The 15,797-nt window shown below is 36.3% G+C and overlaps 2 protein-coding genes across 2 annotated transcripts; one reads left to right on the top strand and one right to left on the bottom strand.

Moving 5' to 3' along the window:
- Positions 1–6,959: 6,959 nt before the first annotated feature.
- Positions 6,960–12,651, top strand: LOC116138827 (enhancer of mRNA-decapping protein 4-like). Its single transcript, XM_031424485.1, has 9 exons — positions 6,960–7,187; positions 7,919–8,047; positions 8,355–9,935; positions 10,546–10,905; positions 10,981–11,100; positions 11,241–11,411; positions 11,517–11,681; positions 11,834–11,959; positions 12,182–12,651. Exons 1-9 carry the CDS (start codon positions 6,960–6,962, stop codon positions 12,494–12,496), a joined length of 3,195 nt encoding a protein of 1,064 aa, XP_031280345.1. The 3' UTR covers positions 12,497–12,651.
- Positions 12,652–14,242: 1,591 nt separating this feature from the next.
- LOC116138890 (chaperone protein dnaJ 11, chloroplastic-like) lies at positions 14,243–14,974 on the bottom strand. Its single transcript, XM_031424566.1, has one exon. It carries the CDS (start codon positions 14,920–14,922, stop codon positions 14,404–14,406), a length of 519 nt encoding a protein of 172 aa, XP_031280426.1. The 5' UTR covers positions 14,923–14,974; the 3' UTR covers positions 14,243–14,403.
- Positions 14,975–15,797: the final 823 nt, after the last annotated feature.

Raw genomic sequence — 15,797 nt, 5'->3', positions numbered from 1 at the left:
GATTTATTGTTATAATTTTTTTCTAGGGATGGAATATTAATGAAAATATCAAAAAATAATTTTTTTTTGTAATAATTAAAAATAAATTATTTTGTAGTTAAATTAATAATGAATTTAATATTTTTAAAGTGAAAATATTCTCAAAATTTAAGAAGATTTTTTCTATAATATTTGTCTTAAATGACCTACTTAAATCTTAAGAGTTAAAAGGATTCGAATATGAAACCGTACGTTTTAATCATACGGTCTCAATGCTCATTTTATAACTTGAATTATATATGAAGGAATTATCAATAAAACATATTTACTCATAATTTGTTTCATATTTCTATTTTAAGTTAAACGTTTATTGTGTTTACTTTTAGAAAATTTATTCTATTCATTTTTTAATCAAATAATACACAGTATAATATCTATAAAAAGCATTTTAATTTTTTTTAAATTATTTTCATATTTTTATTTTTATTAATATTAATTTTAGGTAATTTCTATTATTTAGTGTAGGCTGGCGGCTGAGACGCCAAGCGGCTTATAACTTGAAGCCGACACAAAAAACAAAACCCAAAAGCCAAATTTCCTCACACGTACCAACGTTTCTAGAAGCAAAGAGCTGCTTAGGACTATCTACACCCTCCGATTCGCTTACTGAAATCCAATATTCGACATCCAACGGTGAAGAACACTGAAAGCGACACATCCAAAGTTCCAAGATTAGCGTGGGCCACTATTCCAATGCGCGTTTTAACTTTTAAGACCATCCAATGGTTGTAGTTACTTTGGCACGTGCAGGAGCTTCTGGAAGCCTTTAATTTTTTCCACAAATAAATCTACCTTTTTTTTTTTTCTCTCACTATTATTGTATGAATGTCCCTTTCTTCCCGAAAAAAAAAAAAAGAGCTTCTAGAAACCAAACCTTTTGTAGAGGAATTGTTTAATTATAATGTAGAAAAATGAAATAAAATAATATTTAAATATTAATTAAACAATTATCTTATAATAGTTTAATAAGAATTTGTTATAATAGTGGTTGTGATGGTGAAAGAGACCTTGGCAAAAACCTTCTAGAAAAAAACAAAAATACCAAGTCACGACGACAAAAGTTTTTACTTGGTCGGTCGGTAACATTATCAAATCGGTAAAATATAGTATCCCTCAAGTTAATATAACCTTGTATATATTAAAATGTAAATCAAATTTTCAAACGTTATGATAATGATATTTATCTCACAATAATTCCTGTGCATTAGAAAGCTAGATCTGAAGTTTAAAAAATCATAACGTTCGTTTGTTTTATTATTTTGGATATAATTTTAAGAATAATATTGAGTAGTTGAATAGGGGGGTATCACGAGGTAAAATTTAAAAATTTACAAAAAAAAACCTCTAGGTTTGCTAATTTAACTAAACACCCCAATATATAAAAAATTTGTAAAATGACAAAAACACCCCCACCCACCCACAGTGTCAGATTCTGGCCACCACTGTCGAAATATGGGCAAAAAATGGCTTTACAATGCATACCGATCAGATCTTGCGGGTAGGGCGTCGAAATGACCTTTTTCGACCAAATCCATCACGGATCTGGCTGGAAAATGCCAGATCTACGGAGTCCAGATCTAACGGCCTGTCGGTCAACAATAGCCAAGATTTAGCCTTTGTTGACCGTCAACAACGGCCAGATCTGGCCTTTTCCGATCAAATCCACTGTAGATAAACGACAGAAGTATAATTAGATAAAAACTCATAAACTTATAATAATGTACAGTTTAACAACTCATTAATAATTCACGGATAGCATGAAGATTTTTGTTAGTTAATTAGTCCTTAATGCAATGTCCTAACTCTATAGTTTCTATGCATTAAAAGTATATTTCATTGAATCAAATTCATCCCATACTTTAATATATTGTATATTATATGATTTTGGGTGGGCATTTATGTAAGATGTTTTGTGAATGTGACCCCCATTAAAGAAAAGTAAACATTATATTATTTTATAAAAATATTATTAGTGGAAGACTTGGCCGAACACAAACTCCTCCTTTTCAATTAAAAAAAAAAAAACACATGAAACTTGATGTGTACATTAGTGGATGTAGACATTAAACATTTGGGTTTCAAATTCAATTTTAATTGGGCCAAAAACCAATTTAATATGTAAATAATTTTTGTTAAAGTCAGAATTGGAGTGCATGGTTTGTCCTAACATGAATTGAGAGAGGTGGTGTCCCTTCTAAGATTCAAAAACCAATTTAATGGATCAAAGAAAAGTAAACAACATACTCACCACCACAGAAACAATTTGACCATTATAATGAATATTATCATATTATCTCTAGGAAGAATTTTGGTTCCATGGCTAACTAGAGAGAAAGGGGATAAGGACATAAACGTTATCTCTAGTAAGAATTTCGAGATTTGTTCGAGGAGTCATGTTAAGCTAATTGGATATATATGCAATAAAATACTTTTGAGGATCATTTTCGATTATTTACATATTTTGAGATTTGTTCGAGGATCATACGAGAAACAAAATGATCCTCAAATCTTTGTTACTATTAATAAAGAAAAATAACATTAGCGTATGTGAAGGGATGTTTGATCACTTTCTGGCACTGCAAAGGTTTTTGTTTTTCACACTAATTATACATTTTTTATGTACAGTAATTATATCCTGTATATTACCTTTTTAATCTGATGCTTAAATTTTTCTGTTCACTATTAATAAATTTTTATGTATGGCGATTGTGCAAGCCTTTGATTTAATGTAAAATTGGATGTCGGAGTTCAACCTTTTACCTACGCATGCCAAATCTTTTGAAGTTATGATCTGTTGTTCAGCTATTGTCTTCGCTGTCATTCTGGTTGAGAATCTTGGAACATGTTTCATGTTTGTATTATCTTCTCATACTAGTAACACTATTTAGTATGTTTGCAAAAGAATGAAGGTTTAGTTTTTGTATCTCATAGGATAAGCCATCATAAATATGACATGCACTTGCAATATGTTCCAGTCGCGGTCAACTTATCAACATATATTTCTTTTTTGTGCAGCTAATGACCAGCAAAAGGAACTGCAGAAGCAGATGTGAGCGTGGTGACCCTTCCTGAACAAAAGAGGTAGAAGACTGGAGGCATCTCTAGGAAGGGATTGAGAAGGCTGTCAAGGCCACGATGCATTGTGGGCTCGTTTCCAAGAGGAGAATGGAAAAATGAGAAATTATGCGCGAGACCGCTCACAACAAATAACTAATTTAATCACTAACTAATTAACAAGGACTTGACCCCTGTAGTAGAAAAAGCAGTGAAAGGGAATTGGCTGCAGTGGACCAGCCATTGTTCGCACATCTCTCCAGTATTGAGAAAACATTTCTTCAACTATTACAGAGTCCTCAGGTTTGAACTCTGAATCTCTGGTTCTTCTAAAGTAATCTGGTTTATTGGCATCTAATTGATACTTTGTGCTGCAGAGAGAGGTCAGTGACAAGGCAGTGAATATGCTGGACAGGTCAGTTAATACAAGACTTGAAGCTACAGTTGGTAGGCAAATCCAAGCACAATTTCAAACTTCTGGCAAGATAGCTCTCCAGGTCACCAGTTCAGCTTGGCTCAGTTAATTAAATTATTGAATCAGATCTGGACTGAATAAAATATCATTGCTCAATATGTTGTTTATCTTTTGATGTGAGTTTAGAGAAATATCTGATCTTATCAGTCTGTTCATTAGGATGCTTTGAAGTCCGGTTAGAAGCTTCAGTGTTCCCTGCCTTTGAGAAGTCATGCAAAGCTATTTGTAGCAAGTAGACGCTACCTTTCAGAAGGAATGGCTGAACATTCAACGCAGCTCTGCAGCATTTGAATCTGCACATTCTCCCTTGGCTCTAGCTTTAAGGGTGTGTATTATCATGCTAGCATACTATTCATATAGAACCACTGACGTTCTTCCCTTCTTACCTCTGAGGTACATAAATCAAAATCTTGGTTCTTTCAGGATTCAATTACTCTACTTCGTCACTGCCCAAACTTAAGTGGAGAATTGGCAGATGTTCAGCGTAAACTTAAAGTCTTGCAGCTGCAGGAGGAACCCAAGTGTTGTACATCCCTTGATTCCCCAACTGAGCAATGGACCTTTGCATGTTCTCCTGATAAGGTTCTCTGCTTTCTCTTGTTCGTTATTTACAAGTAACAATTGAAGCTGAATGGTGAAAGACTGAAAGTCGTATTCAGCTGCCAATAACATTTGTCATTAAGATTGGTTGGCTACCTAATATTAATACTCTCTATCATGCTTCAGTGAATCATCTTAGACCCCGCAAAAGAACTATCCAGATTGATATCTGAGCGCAAATAGAAGAAGCTTTCATTGTTGCCCTACAAAGAAGTGATGTGTCTATTGTGTCTTGGCTATGTTCACAGGTTGCTATAGTATGCTTTAGATTCTTTTGTCGGTCCTTGTACTCGAGTATTAGTTCCTAATGGGTCTCTTAGCCATAAGTTATTAAATGATCTATACGTTTTTCTCTGATACTTTATCTGTATGTGCTGGAGATTATTATGAGAAATGAACTTGGCTGAAATACTCATTACTGCATATTAAGTCATGTATGATTTTTCTTCCTTGTATTTTCCAGGTTGATCTACACGGGATCGGCTACGGTGCCTCCCTTTGAGCCAAGGAGTTGCTCTCTCTTCTGCGCAGTTGGCCTTGATATCAACAAGACACACCCGTAAACTGCATGGCTAACAGATGTGGCTGCAGCCATAAACCCAACAGATCCAGTGATCACAATGCATGCACACCCATCTTTGATCAAGTCTATCAGAGAATGCACCATCAACGTAACTCACCAACAATCAGGGCTGAACTTTCAAGTATCCGTCTTCTCATGCATGTCATCAACTCCATGATGATGACCTGTAAACCTCAGTGACATGGACTTCTAATAGGTAGGAAATGTACATATTTTTTTTTCCGAACATTGTCGGTTTTATCTATTTTTTTGGTTTTCTATAAACAGATTAGCTTCCTCTGGTCGAAGTAATCGCTATCATGAAAATTTTTCCATTCATGCTTTTGATATTATTTTAATGACGTATCTTTTGGGGTTCTGTTACTAATCTAATGAATGTCACAACAGTTAGTGGCATTCCCTTTCAATTCCAAGAAATCCAAGTTGTATCTTGGATGTAGGAAAACTTTTATGTTTACACTCACCGTGTTTGTGTTGACATGAATGCACATGCAAAGCCTAGATTTTGTGAAAGAAACTTGTTACTACAAACATGTACATAGAAGTCAGCTTCCTCTTTTTAATGCAATGCAAATGCCGTACTCTCTATTGCAAGACAGCCAATCTGGGTATTAATTCTTGCCCAAGTTATTAGAAATCTTTCTTACACGAGATCTGTTGTTGTAGTGTAGAGTAATGGATCTACCCTAAAAAGTAATAAGGCGCAGGTGGGGTAGATCCAATGTGCAAAATTGAGGGTAAGGTTACCCCATCTAGTAACATAGTATACCCTTTAGGACTTTCAAAATTTTAGATTATCAATAACATCCCCCATAACTTCCAAAATAAGAATTCAACCCATAGTCAAACCAGTGTTGCAGTTAGCAATTGCCAATTTCAATTTCATCAATCTTCTTGGATAAATCTTTCTTGTAAGTTATATACTTCTTGAGTTTGAATAACACAAATTGCCCTTTATGGTTGTGAGGGTCTAAATGATAATTATCAATTTAAATTAAAATTTGAGTATAATAGAGCTAAAAAGTAATCCAAAAGTCCTAAAGCAACTTGCATAGTTAACCACGCTTGCGCTCGGCGGATGACGACTTGGTTACTCAAGTCTTATGTTCGAGTATTTTGAGTTTGTAAAATGTTTATTGACTTCGGAAACGAAACCAGAACTCTTAGTCACCAAAAATAAAAAATCTACACTTGCAAAAGCACTTTTACTAGAATCACTTCTCTCTATGGAACAAGCTTCTTACCAAGTACTTATCAAACAAAAAACGCATTAAAAAAAGAGCTTTTCATGCCACCAAGTTAGTATTTTATTTTGTGTGCACCACACCAAAATGCCAAGAAGTACAATAAATTAAAAGAGCCAAACAACTACAAAATATTTAGCATAAAATAGGGCAAAAAAGTCACTTTAATGCCAAAAATTATGTGTATTACTCAATATATTACATAACGTATTATATCATATTACTAAATTATCAAATTACAAATTTGATGTATAATAGAGCTAAAAATAACCAAAAGTCCTAAAGCATGCATTACAGTTTGCACACTATAATCAACAGATATTAGAAGTTAATTTACGGGATTAGTTAAGGTACAAACTAACGAACATCCAATCACCAAAATAAAAACATTTACACTTGCAAAGCACTTTACTAGAATCACTTCTTTTGGAACAAGCTCCCACCATGTATTATCAAACAACAAAAACACTTTCAAAAAAAGTGCTTTCCATGTCCACTAAGTTAGATATTTTATTTTGTAGAGACCAAACCAAATGCCAAGAAAGTAACAATAAATTAAATGAGCCAAACAACTACCAATGTATAGCATAAAAATAGGGCAAAAAAGTCACTTTAATGCCGGAAATGAGTATATTTACTCAATTATATGACATATGTTATTTACATCGGCACCCCAACATTGCAAAAATAACATTTGAACCCCTCAAATTAGAAAAAACAATGTGGGGTCCCCAAATAAAAAAAAAAAAAAAAAAATCCGGCTACAACACTGGTCCGTTTCCATCTCGGGTCGGGTAAATCCACCACGACCCGAAAAACCAAACGGCGCCGTTTGTAACTCCTCCTATTTCTCCCGCCAACGACAGATCATAAACCGCCCTCGCTGCGGATCCGATAGCGTGGCATAAGCGTTATGGATCTCGATGAAATCTCGGCCATCTGATGTGCGTCCCTGATAAACGGGATGGTAAACTTTCGCCAGGTTGCGATACGCCATTTGATCTCTGTCAAGGGGCCGTGGGGTGAACTCTCAGAACCTGCGACAAGCTCCCCGAGCGTGCCCACGGCAGTAGACTCCTGCCGCATACGAGACGGCAGAAGGACAGGGGTTCGCTTGTTTCGGCCGGAATACCGGGTGGAATTTGGGGAAAGGCGATTTGGGGGGGATTGGGGTGACTTTGGGGAAAGGGCGGTTTTGGGCGGGATTGGGGCGAAAAAAAGTGGGGTTGAATGTGGGTTAGTTTAAAGTGGCGTACATAATTGAGTTAGAAAAATATTTGTGTAGTGTGTGTGAAAAAAGAGAAGAAGAAGTGTTCATTATATAGAGTATACGTACAGGTCAAATGGCGAAACGAAAATGGAAAACCGGTGCCTTTTGCGTTGTCGTTTTGACAAAAATCAGCGGATGGGCCTGTGTTTTCATTTTGAGAATCTTTAGCCTTTCTCAAGCTGGCTGGGCTTATTCTTAGGGTAGCTAATAGCTATGGATTTATTGTTATAATTTTTTCTAGGGATGGAATATTAAGAATATCAAAATAATTTTTTTTAAAATTAAAACTGAAATCTTTCAAATTTTATCATAAAATAAGGCAACATAATAAAAGTGCAGTAATGGAAGTTCTTGGCTGGAGCTGTGTGAGGGAAGGCAATCAACTATGCCAATAATTTATAATCCCTGCTAGAGTAGTGCAGTGAGTTTTCTCTGGGGATGGTTGTCAGTTTACTAACTTTTCTTATGATTTTTGAATTGCGGTTTTTTGTCTCTTGTCCCAAACACAATCTTTTGAACAAAATATTTGTTTACTATGTAAATTAAGTATCTCTGTTGTCCTCTTTTTCACGTGTGCAATTGTATGCCTTGTGATTGATTAATGTCAATAAGTGGATTGATTGTTGGCATGAAAATTTCTTGTTGTGCAACAGATAAAGATTTGGGAAGATGGCAAGGCAGGGGCACTTGCTACATTGAAACCACACGGTGGCCAACCTGTAAATTCAGCCAAGTTCTTGACTGCTCCGCACCAGGCGGGTCACATCATACTTGTCACAGCGGTACATGCCAACCTAGTACTTTATGCTGCTAAACAATAAGCATCTTCCCATTGGTCACTTTAGTTCATTTTTTTATATGATCAAGAAGGTTTTTATTGGTTAGAATGATTTTGTTTGTGGCATTCATACTTTTGCTTTTAAACTTCATGAGATGTTACTTTAGGGCTTTTGTCATCATTCTTTTTAGAAAGCTGCTCTTAGACCTTTTTATGGCAGTTAATAATTGCATTTGCATTACAGCGACTCCTATAGTATTTTTTCTTAATTAAACAATTAAGCTGTTATTAAACAGATAATCTGTTTCCAGGGACCTTTAAATAAGGAAGTGAAGATTTGGTCATCAGCTAGTGAAGAAGGATGGCTGCTTCCTGGTGATGTTGAATCATGGAAGTGTACCCAGACATTAGCCTTCAGGAGTTCTGTTGAAGCTCAGGTTGAGGAGGCATTCTTTAACCAAACTGTGGCATTGTCTCAAGCTGGTCTTCTCTTATTTGCAAATGCGAAGAAGAATGCAATTTACTCAGTACACTTGGACTATGGTGCTAATCCCATGGCCACCCGCATGGATTACATAGGAGAGTTTGCAGTGACCATGCCTATTTTGAGTTTTACAGGAACAACTGAGCCTCCCGGTGGACATATGGTTAAGCTTTATTGTGTTCAAACACTGGCTATTCAGCAGTATGCTTTGGACTTGTGCCAGTGCTTGCCACCACCAACAGAAAGTGTGGAGGATTCAGATTCAGGTGTCTCACGGGATGCAAGTATTGCTGACTTAAATGGAAGTAGACTTGGCGCATTTCCATTCCCTAATTCAGCATTCAAGCCAAGTTACTCTGAAGTTGCTAGTGCAAGATATCCTCTTCGTTCTACTTCTCTTGAGGCTGCCGCTTTGCCAGAAAATATGACATCTAACACGGATTCTAATCCTATTTCTCTGGCACGAACAACTAGTGATACTAATATTTTTTGTATGGCGTCACCTCCTCTTCCACTGAGTCCTCGGTTGTCTAGGAAGCTTTCTGGTCTTGGAAATGCAAAAAATAGCTCTGAGCTGGGCCCCTCACTTGGTGAGCATGGCGGAAGCCAATCAATTATTGACTATTCAGTTGACAGGCAAATGGACACCATTCATGCAAATGTATCTGGTGTAGCTTCCTATGATAATGATGCAAAGAATGAAGAAAAGAAAATTGCAACAAAAGATATATCCAGGGTGCTGAATCCATCTATCATGTTCAAACATCCGACTCATTTGATAACTCCTTCTGAGATCTTAATGTCAGCTTCATCTTCTGAAACTACCAATATTATTGAGGGCAAGGATGAGGAAGAGGCAAATATTCAAGATGTGGTCGTCAATAGTGATGTGGCTAATGCTGAAGTGGAGGTTAAAGAAGTGGGTGAAACGAGAGCTGCTCATGGTGATGAATTTGGTTCCTATGGAGAAACTCAAAACCATGTTCCAGAAAACAGAGAAAAGCTGTTTTGCTCCCAGGCTTCAGATCTTGGAATCAAGATGGCCAGAGAGTCTTCTGCAATATCAGCAGAAAATCATTTTGTGGAAGAGGTGCAGGAAGTTGATGGTGCTGGCTTAACAGCCCAACTTTCCCGACCTTCTGTTAGTGGTGAGTCAGAAGCCCAGGACTCGACAAAAGATGTTAATGGAAAGGTTTCAGGGTCAGCTGTGACTACAATATTTGCACAATCTGGAACACCAAGCGCCAAGGGGAAAAAGCAGACAGGAAGCAATTCTCAAGTGCCAGATCATTCTTCAAGTGTTCCTAACTCAGCTGGTTCTTTCCGTGAACCTGGTAGGAATTCAGCTCTCACCTCTGCACAAGCTGATTCTTCTCAAATTGCAACTATGCAGAGTACGCTTAATCAGGTAATTGCTCACGGTTGAGATGCTGTAAAATCCCTTTTAGTACGTGTTAAATTGTGCAATTTTTTTCTGCATTTTAATTGCTCAATATGCATAAGAGTGTCATTCAAGAATAACTAACATGAGCGTATTGTGAAGGGATTGTTTGATCACTTTCTGGCACTGCATAAATGGTTTTGTTTTTCACACTAATTATACATTTTTTATGTGCAGTAATTATATCCTGTATATTACCTTTTTAATCTTGATTGCTTCAATATTTTCTGTTCACTATTAATAAATTTTTATGTATGGCGATTGTGCAAGCCTTTGATTTAATGTAAAATTGGATGTCGGAGTTCAACCTTTTACCTACGCATGCCAAATCTTTCTGAAGTTATGATCTGTTGTTCAGCTATTGGTCTTCGCTGTCATTCTTGGTTGAGAATCTTGGAACATGTTTCATGTTTGTATTTATCTTCTCATACTAGTAACACTATGTTAGTATGTTTGCAAAGAAATGAAGGTTTAAGTTTTTGTATCTCATAGGATAAGCCATCATAAATATGACATGCACTTGCAATATGTTCCAGTCGCGGTCAACTTATCAACATAGTATTTCTTTTTTGTGCAGCTAATGACCATGCAAAAGGAACTGCAGAAGCAGATGTTGAGCGTGGTGACCCTTCCTGTAACAAAAGAAGGTAGAAGACTGGAGGCATCTCTAGGAAGGGGGATTGAGAAGGCTGTCAAGGCCAGCACTGATGCATTGTGGGCTCGTTTCCAAGAGGAGAATGGGAAAAATGAGAAATTATCGCGAGACCGCTCACAACAAATAACTAATTTAATCACTAACTTAATTAACAAGGACTTGACCCCTGTAGTAGAAAAAGCAGTGAAGAGGGAATTGGCTGCAGTTGGACCAGCCATTGTTCGCACCATCTCTCCCAGTATTGAGAAAACTATTTCTTCAACTATTACAGAGTCCTTCCAGGTTTGAACTCTGAATCTCTGGTTCTTCTAAAAGTAATCTGGTTTATTGGCATCTAATTGATACTTTGTGCTGCAGAGAGGAGTCAGTGACAAGGCAGTGAATATGCTGGACAGGTCAGTTAATACAAGACTTGAAGCTACAGTTGGTAGGCAAATCCAAGCACAATTTCAAACTTCTGGCAAGATAGCTCTCCAGGTCACAAGTTCAGCTTGGCTCAGTTTAATTAAATTATTGAATCAGATCTGGACTGAATAAAATATCATTGCTCAAATAGGTTGTTTATCTTTTGATGTGAGTTTAGAGAAATATCTGATCTTATCAGTCTGTTCATTTAGGATGCTTTGAAGTCCGGTGTAGAAGCTTCAGTGTTCCCTGCCTTTGAGAAGTCATGCAAAGCTATTTTTGAGCAAGTAGACGCTACCTTTCAGAAAGGAATGGCTGAACATTCAACTGCAGCTCTGCAGCATTTTGAATCTGCACATTCTCCCTTGGCTCTAGCTTTAAGGGTGTGTATTATCATGCTATGCTATACTATTCATATAGAACCACTGACCTTTCTTTTCCCCTTCTTACCTCTGAGGTACATAAATCAAAATCTTTGGTTCTTTCAGGATTCAATTACTTCTACTTCGTCACTGGCCCAAACTTTAAGTGGAGAATTGGCAGATGTTCAGCGTAAACTTATAAGTCTTGCAGCTGCAGGAGGAAACCCAAGTGTTGTACATCCCTTGATTCCCCAACTGAGCAATGGACCTTTGCATGTTCTCCGTGATAAGGTTCTCTGCTTTCTCTTGTTCGTTATTTACAAGTAACAATTGAAGCTGAATGCTGAAAGACTGAAAAGTCGTATTCAGCTGCCTAATAACATTTGTCATTAAGATTTTTGGTTGGCTATCCTAATATTAATTACTCTATATTCATGCTTCAGGTTGAATCATCTTTAGACCCCGCAAAAGAACTATCCAGATTGATATCTGAGCGCAAATATGAAGAAGCTTTCATTGTTGCCCTACAAAGAAGTGATGTGTCTATTGTGTCTTGGCTATGTTCACAGGTATGCTATAGTATGCTTTAGATTCTTTTGTCGGTCCTTGTACTCGAGTATTAGTTCCTAATGGGTCTCTTAGCCATAAGTTATTTAAATGATCTATACTAGTTTTTCTCTGTATACTTTCCATCTGTATGTGCTGGAGATTATTATGAGAAGTGAACTTGGCTGAAATACTCATTACTGCATATTAAGTCATGTATGATTTTTCTTCCTTGTATTTTCCAGGTTGATCTACACGGGATTCTGGCTACGGTGCCTCTCCCTTTGAGCCAAGGAGTATTGCTCTCTCTTCTGCAGCAGTTGGCCGTTGATATCAACAATGACACACACCGTAAACTTGCATGGCTAACAGATGTGGCTGCCGCCATAAACCCAACAGATCCAGTGATCACAATGCATGCACAACCCATCTTTGATCAAGTCTATCAGAGACTGCACCATCAACGTAACTCACCAACAATCACCGGCGCTGAACTTTCAAGTATCCGTCTTCTCATGCATGTCATCAACTCCATGATGATGACCTGTAAACCTCAGTGACATGGACTTCTAATACGGTAGGAAACTGTACATATTTTTTTTCATAACATTGTCGGTTTTATCTATTTTTTTGGTTTTCTACTAAACAGATTAGCTTCCTCTGGTCGAAAGTAATTCGCTATCATGAAAATTTTTCCATTCATGCTTTTGATATTATATTTTAATGACGTTTCTTTTGGGTGTTCTGTTCATAATCTAATGAATGTCACAACAGTTTCAGTGGCATTTCCCTTTCAATTCCAAGCAAATCCAAGTTGTATCTTGGATGTAGGAAAACTTTTATGTTGTACACTCAACCGTGTTTAGTGTTGACATGAATGCACATGCAAAGCCTAGATTTTGTGAAAAGAAACTTGTTACTACACAACATGTACATAGAAGTCAGCTTCCTCTTTTAATGCAATGCAAATGTCCGTACTCTCATATTGCAAGACAGCCAATCTGGGTATTAATTCTTGCCCAAGTTATTAGAAATCTTTCTTACACGAGATCTGTTGTATGAAATACGTTGTTCATAGAAAGTAATGGATCTACCCTAAAAAGTAATGAAGGCAGCAGGTGGGGTAGATCCAATGGTGCAAAGTTTAGGGTAAGGTTACCCCATCTAGTAACATAGTATAACCCTTCTAGGACTTTCAAAATTTTAGATTATCAATAACATCCCACATAACTTCCAAAATAAGAAATTCAACCCATAGTCAAACCAGTGTTGCAGTTAGCAATTGCCAATTTCAATTTCATCAATCTTCTTGGATAAATCTTTCTTGTAAGTTATATACTTCTTGAGTTTGATATAACAGCAAATTGCCCTTTCATGGTTGTGAGGGTCTAAATGATAATTATATCAATTTAAATTACAAATTTGAGGGTATAATAGAGCTAAAAAGTAATCCAAAAGTCCTAAAGCAACTTGCATAGTTAACCACTTAGCTTGCGCTCGGACGGATGACAAGATCTTAGGTTACTCAAAGATCTTATGTTCGAGTATTTTTGAGTTTGTAAAATGTTTAATTGACTTCGGGAATTAGTTGAGGTGCACAAGCTAACCGAACATCTTAGTCACCAAAAATAAAAACATCTACACTTGCAAAAGCACTTTTACTAGAATCACTTCTCTCTATGGAACAAGCTTCCTTACCAAGTACTTATCAAACAAAAAACGCACTTCAAAAAAAGAGCTTTTCATGCCACCAAGTTAGATATTTTTATTTTGTAGTGCACCAGACCAAAATGCCAAGAAAGTACCAATAAATTAAAAGAAGCCAAACAACTACCAATATTTAGCATAAAAATAGGGCAAAAAAAGTCACTTTAATGCCAAAAATTATGTGTATTTACTCAATTATATTTACATAACGTTATTATATCAATTTAAATTACAAATTTGATGTTATAATAGAGCTAAAAATAACCATAAGTCCTAAAGCATGCACACTTAACCAGTTTAATTTACGGGATTAGTTAAGTTAAGGTGCACAAACTAACTGAACATCCCAATCACCAAAAATAAAAACATTTACACTTGCAAAAGCACTTTTACTAGAATCACTTCTCTCTGTGGAACAAGCTTCCCCACCATGTATTTATCAAACAACAAAAACACTTTCAAAAAAAGTGCTTTCCATGTCCACTAAGTTAGATACTTTTATTTTGTAGAGCACCAAACCAAAATGCCAAGAAAGTAACAATAAATTAAAATGAGCCAAACAACTACCAATGTATAGCATAAAAATAGGGCGAAAAAAGTCACTTTAATGCCGGAAATGATGTATATTTACTCAATTATATGTACATAATGTTATTTACATCGGCACCCCCAACATTGCAAAAATAACATTTGAACCCCTCAAATTAAGAAAAACAATGTGGGGTCCCCCAAATGAAAAAAAAAAAAAAAAAAAATCCGGCTACCAACACTGGTCCGTTTCCCATCTCCGGGTCGGGTAAAATCCACCACGACCCGAAAAACCAAACGGCGCCGTTTGTAACCTCCTCCTATTTCTCCCCGCCAACGACAGATCATAAACCGCCCTCGCTGCCGGATCCGATAGCGTGGCATAAGCGTTATGGATCTCGATGAAATCTCGGCCATCTGATGTGCGTTCCCCTGATAAATCGGGATGGTAAACTTTCGCCAGGTTGCGATACGCCATCTTGATCTCTGTCAAGGAGGCCGTGGGGTGAACTCTCAGAACCTCGTACAAGCTTCCTCCGAGCGTGCCCACGGCAGTAGACTCCTCAGCCGCATACGAGACGGCAGACGGACAGGGGTTTCGCTTGTTTCGGCCGGAATACCGGGTGGAATTTGGGGAAAGGACGATTTGGGGAGGGGATTGGGGTGACTTTGGGGAAAGGGCGGTTTTGGGCGGGGATTGGGGCGAAAAAAAGTGGGGTTGAATAGTGGGTATGTTTAAAGTGGCGTACATAATTGAGTCTCAGAAAAATATTTGTGTTAAGTGTGTGTGAAAAAGGAAGAAGAAGAAGTGTGCATATATATAGAGTATACGTACAGGTCAAATGGCGAAACGAAAATGGAAAACCGGTGCCTTTTGCGTTGTCGTTTTGACAAAAATCAGCGGATGGAGCCTGTTGTTTTCATTTTGAGAATCTTTAGCCTTTCTCAAGCTGGCTGCGGCTTCATTCTTAGGCTTAGCTAATAGCTATGGATTTATTGTTATAATTTTTTTCTAGGGATGGAATATTAATGAAAATATCAAAATATATTTTTTTTTTGCAAATAATTAAAAAAATTATTTTGTTGTTAAATTAATAATAAATTTAATATTTTAAAAGTGAAAATATTTTCAAAATTTAAGAATATTTTTTCTAAAATACTTATCTTAGATAACCTACTTAAATCTTGAGAGTTAAAAAGATTTGTATCTGAAACTATACGCTTTAACAATATGTATCAATGCTCATTTTATCACTTGAATTATCCAAGGATAGATGATCAATAAAACATATTCACTCATAATTTGTTTCATATATCTATTTCAAGTTAAACGTTTTTTTTGTTGATTATGTAATTTAGAAATTTAGAAATTTATTGCTATTTAATGTATTTATTGTGTTTATTTTTTTTTTACTTTTAAAAAATTTATTGTATTCATTTTTTTAAACAAATAATACATAGTATAATATCTATAAAAAGCATTTTAATTTTTTTAAATTATTTTAATTTTTATTAATATTAATTTTAGGTAATTTCTATTATTTAGTATAGGCTGGCGGCTGAGACGCCAAGCGGCTTATAACTTGAAGCCGACACAAAAGCCAAAAGCCAAATTCCTTCACACGT

The sequence above is a fragment of the Pistacia vera genome, unplaced genomic scaffold (genome assembly GCF_008641045.1).
Source record: "Pistacia vera cultivar Batoury unplaced genomic scaffold, PisVer_v2 Contig344, whole genome shotgun sequence".
NCBI lineage: Eukaryota > Viridiplantae > Streptophyta > Magnoliopsida > Sapindales > Anacardiaceae > Pistacia > Pistacia vera.
The sequence above is the reverse complement of the archived record's forward strand: the minus strand, read 5'-3'. Positions and strand labels throughout refer to the sequence as shown.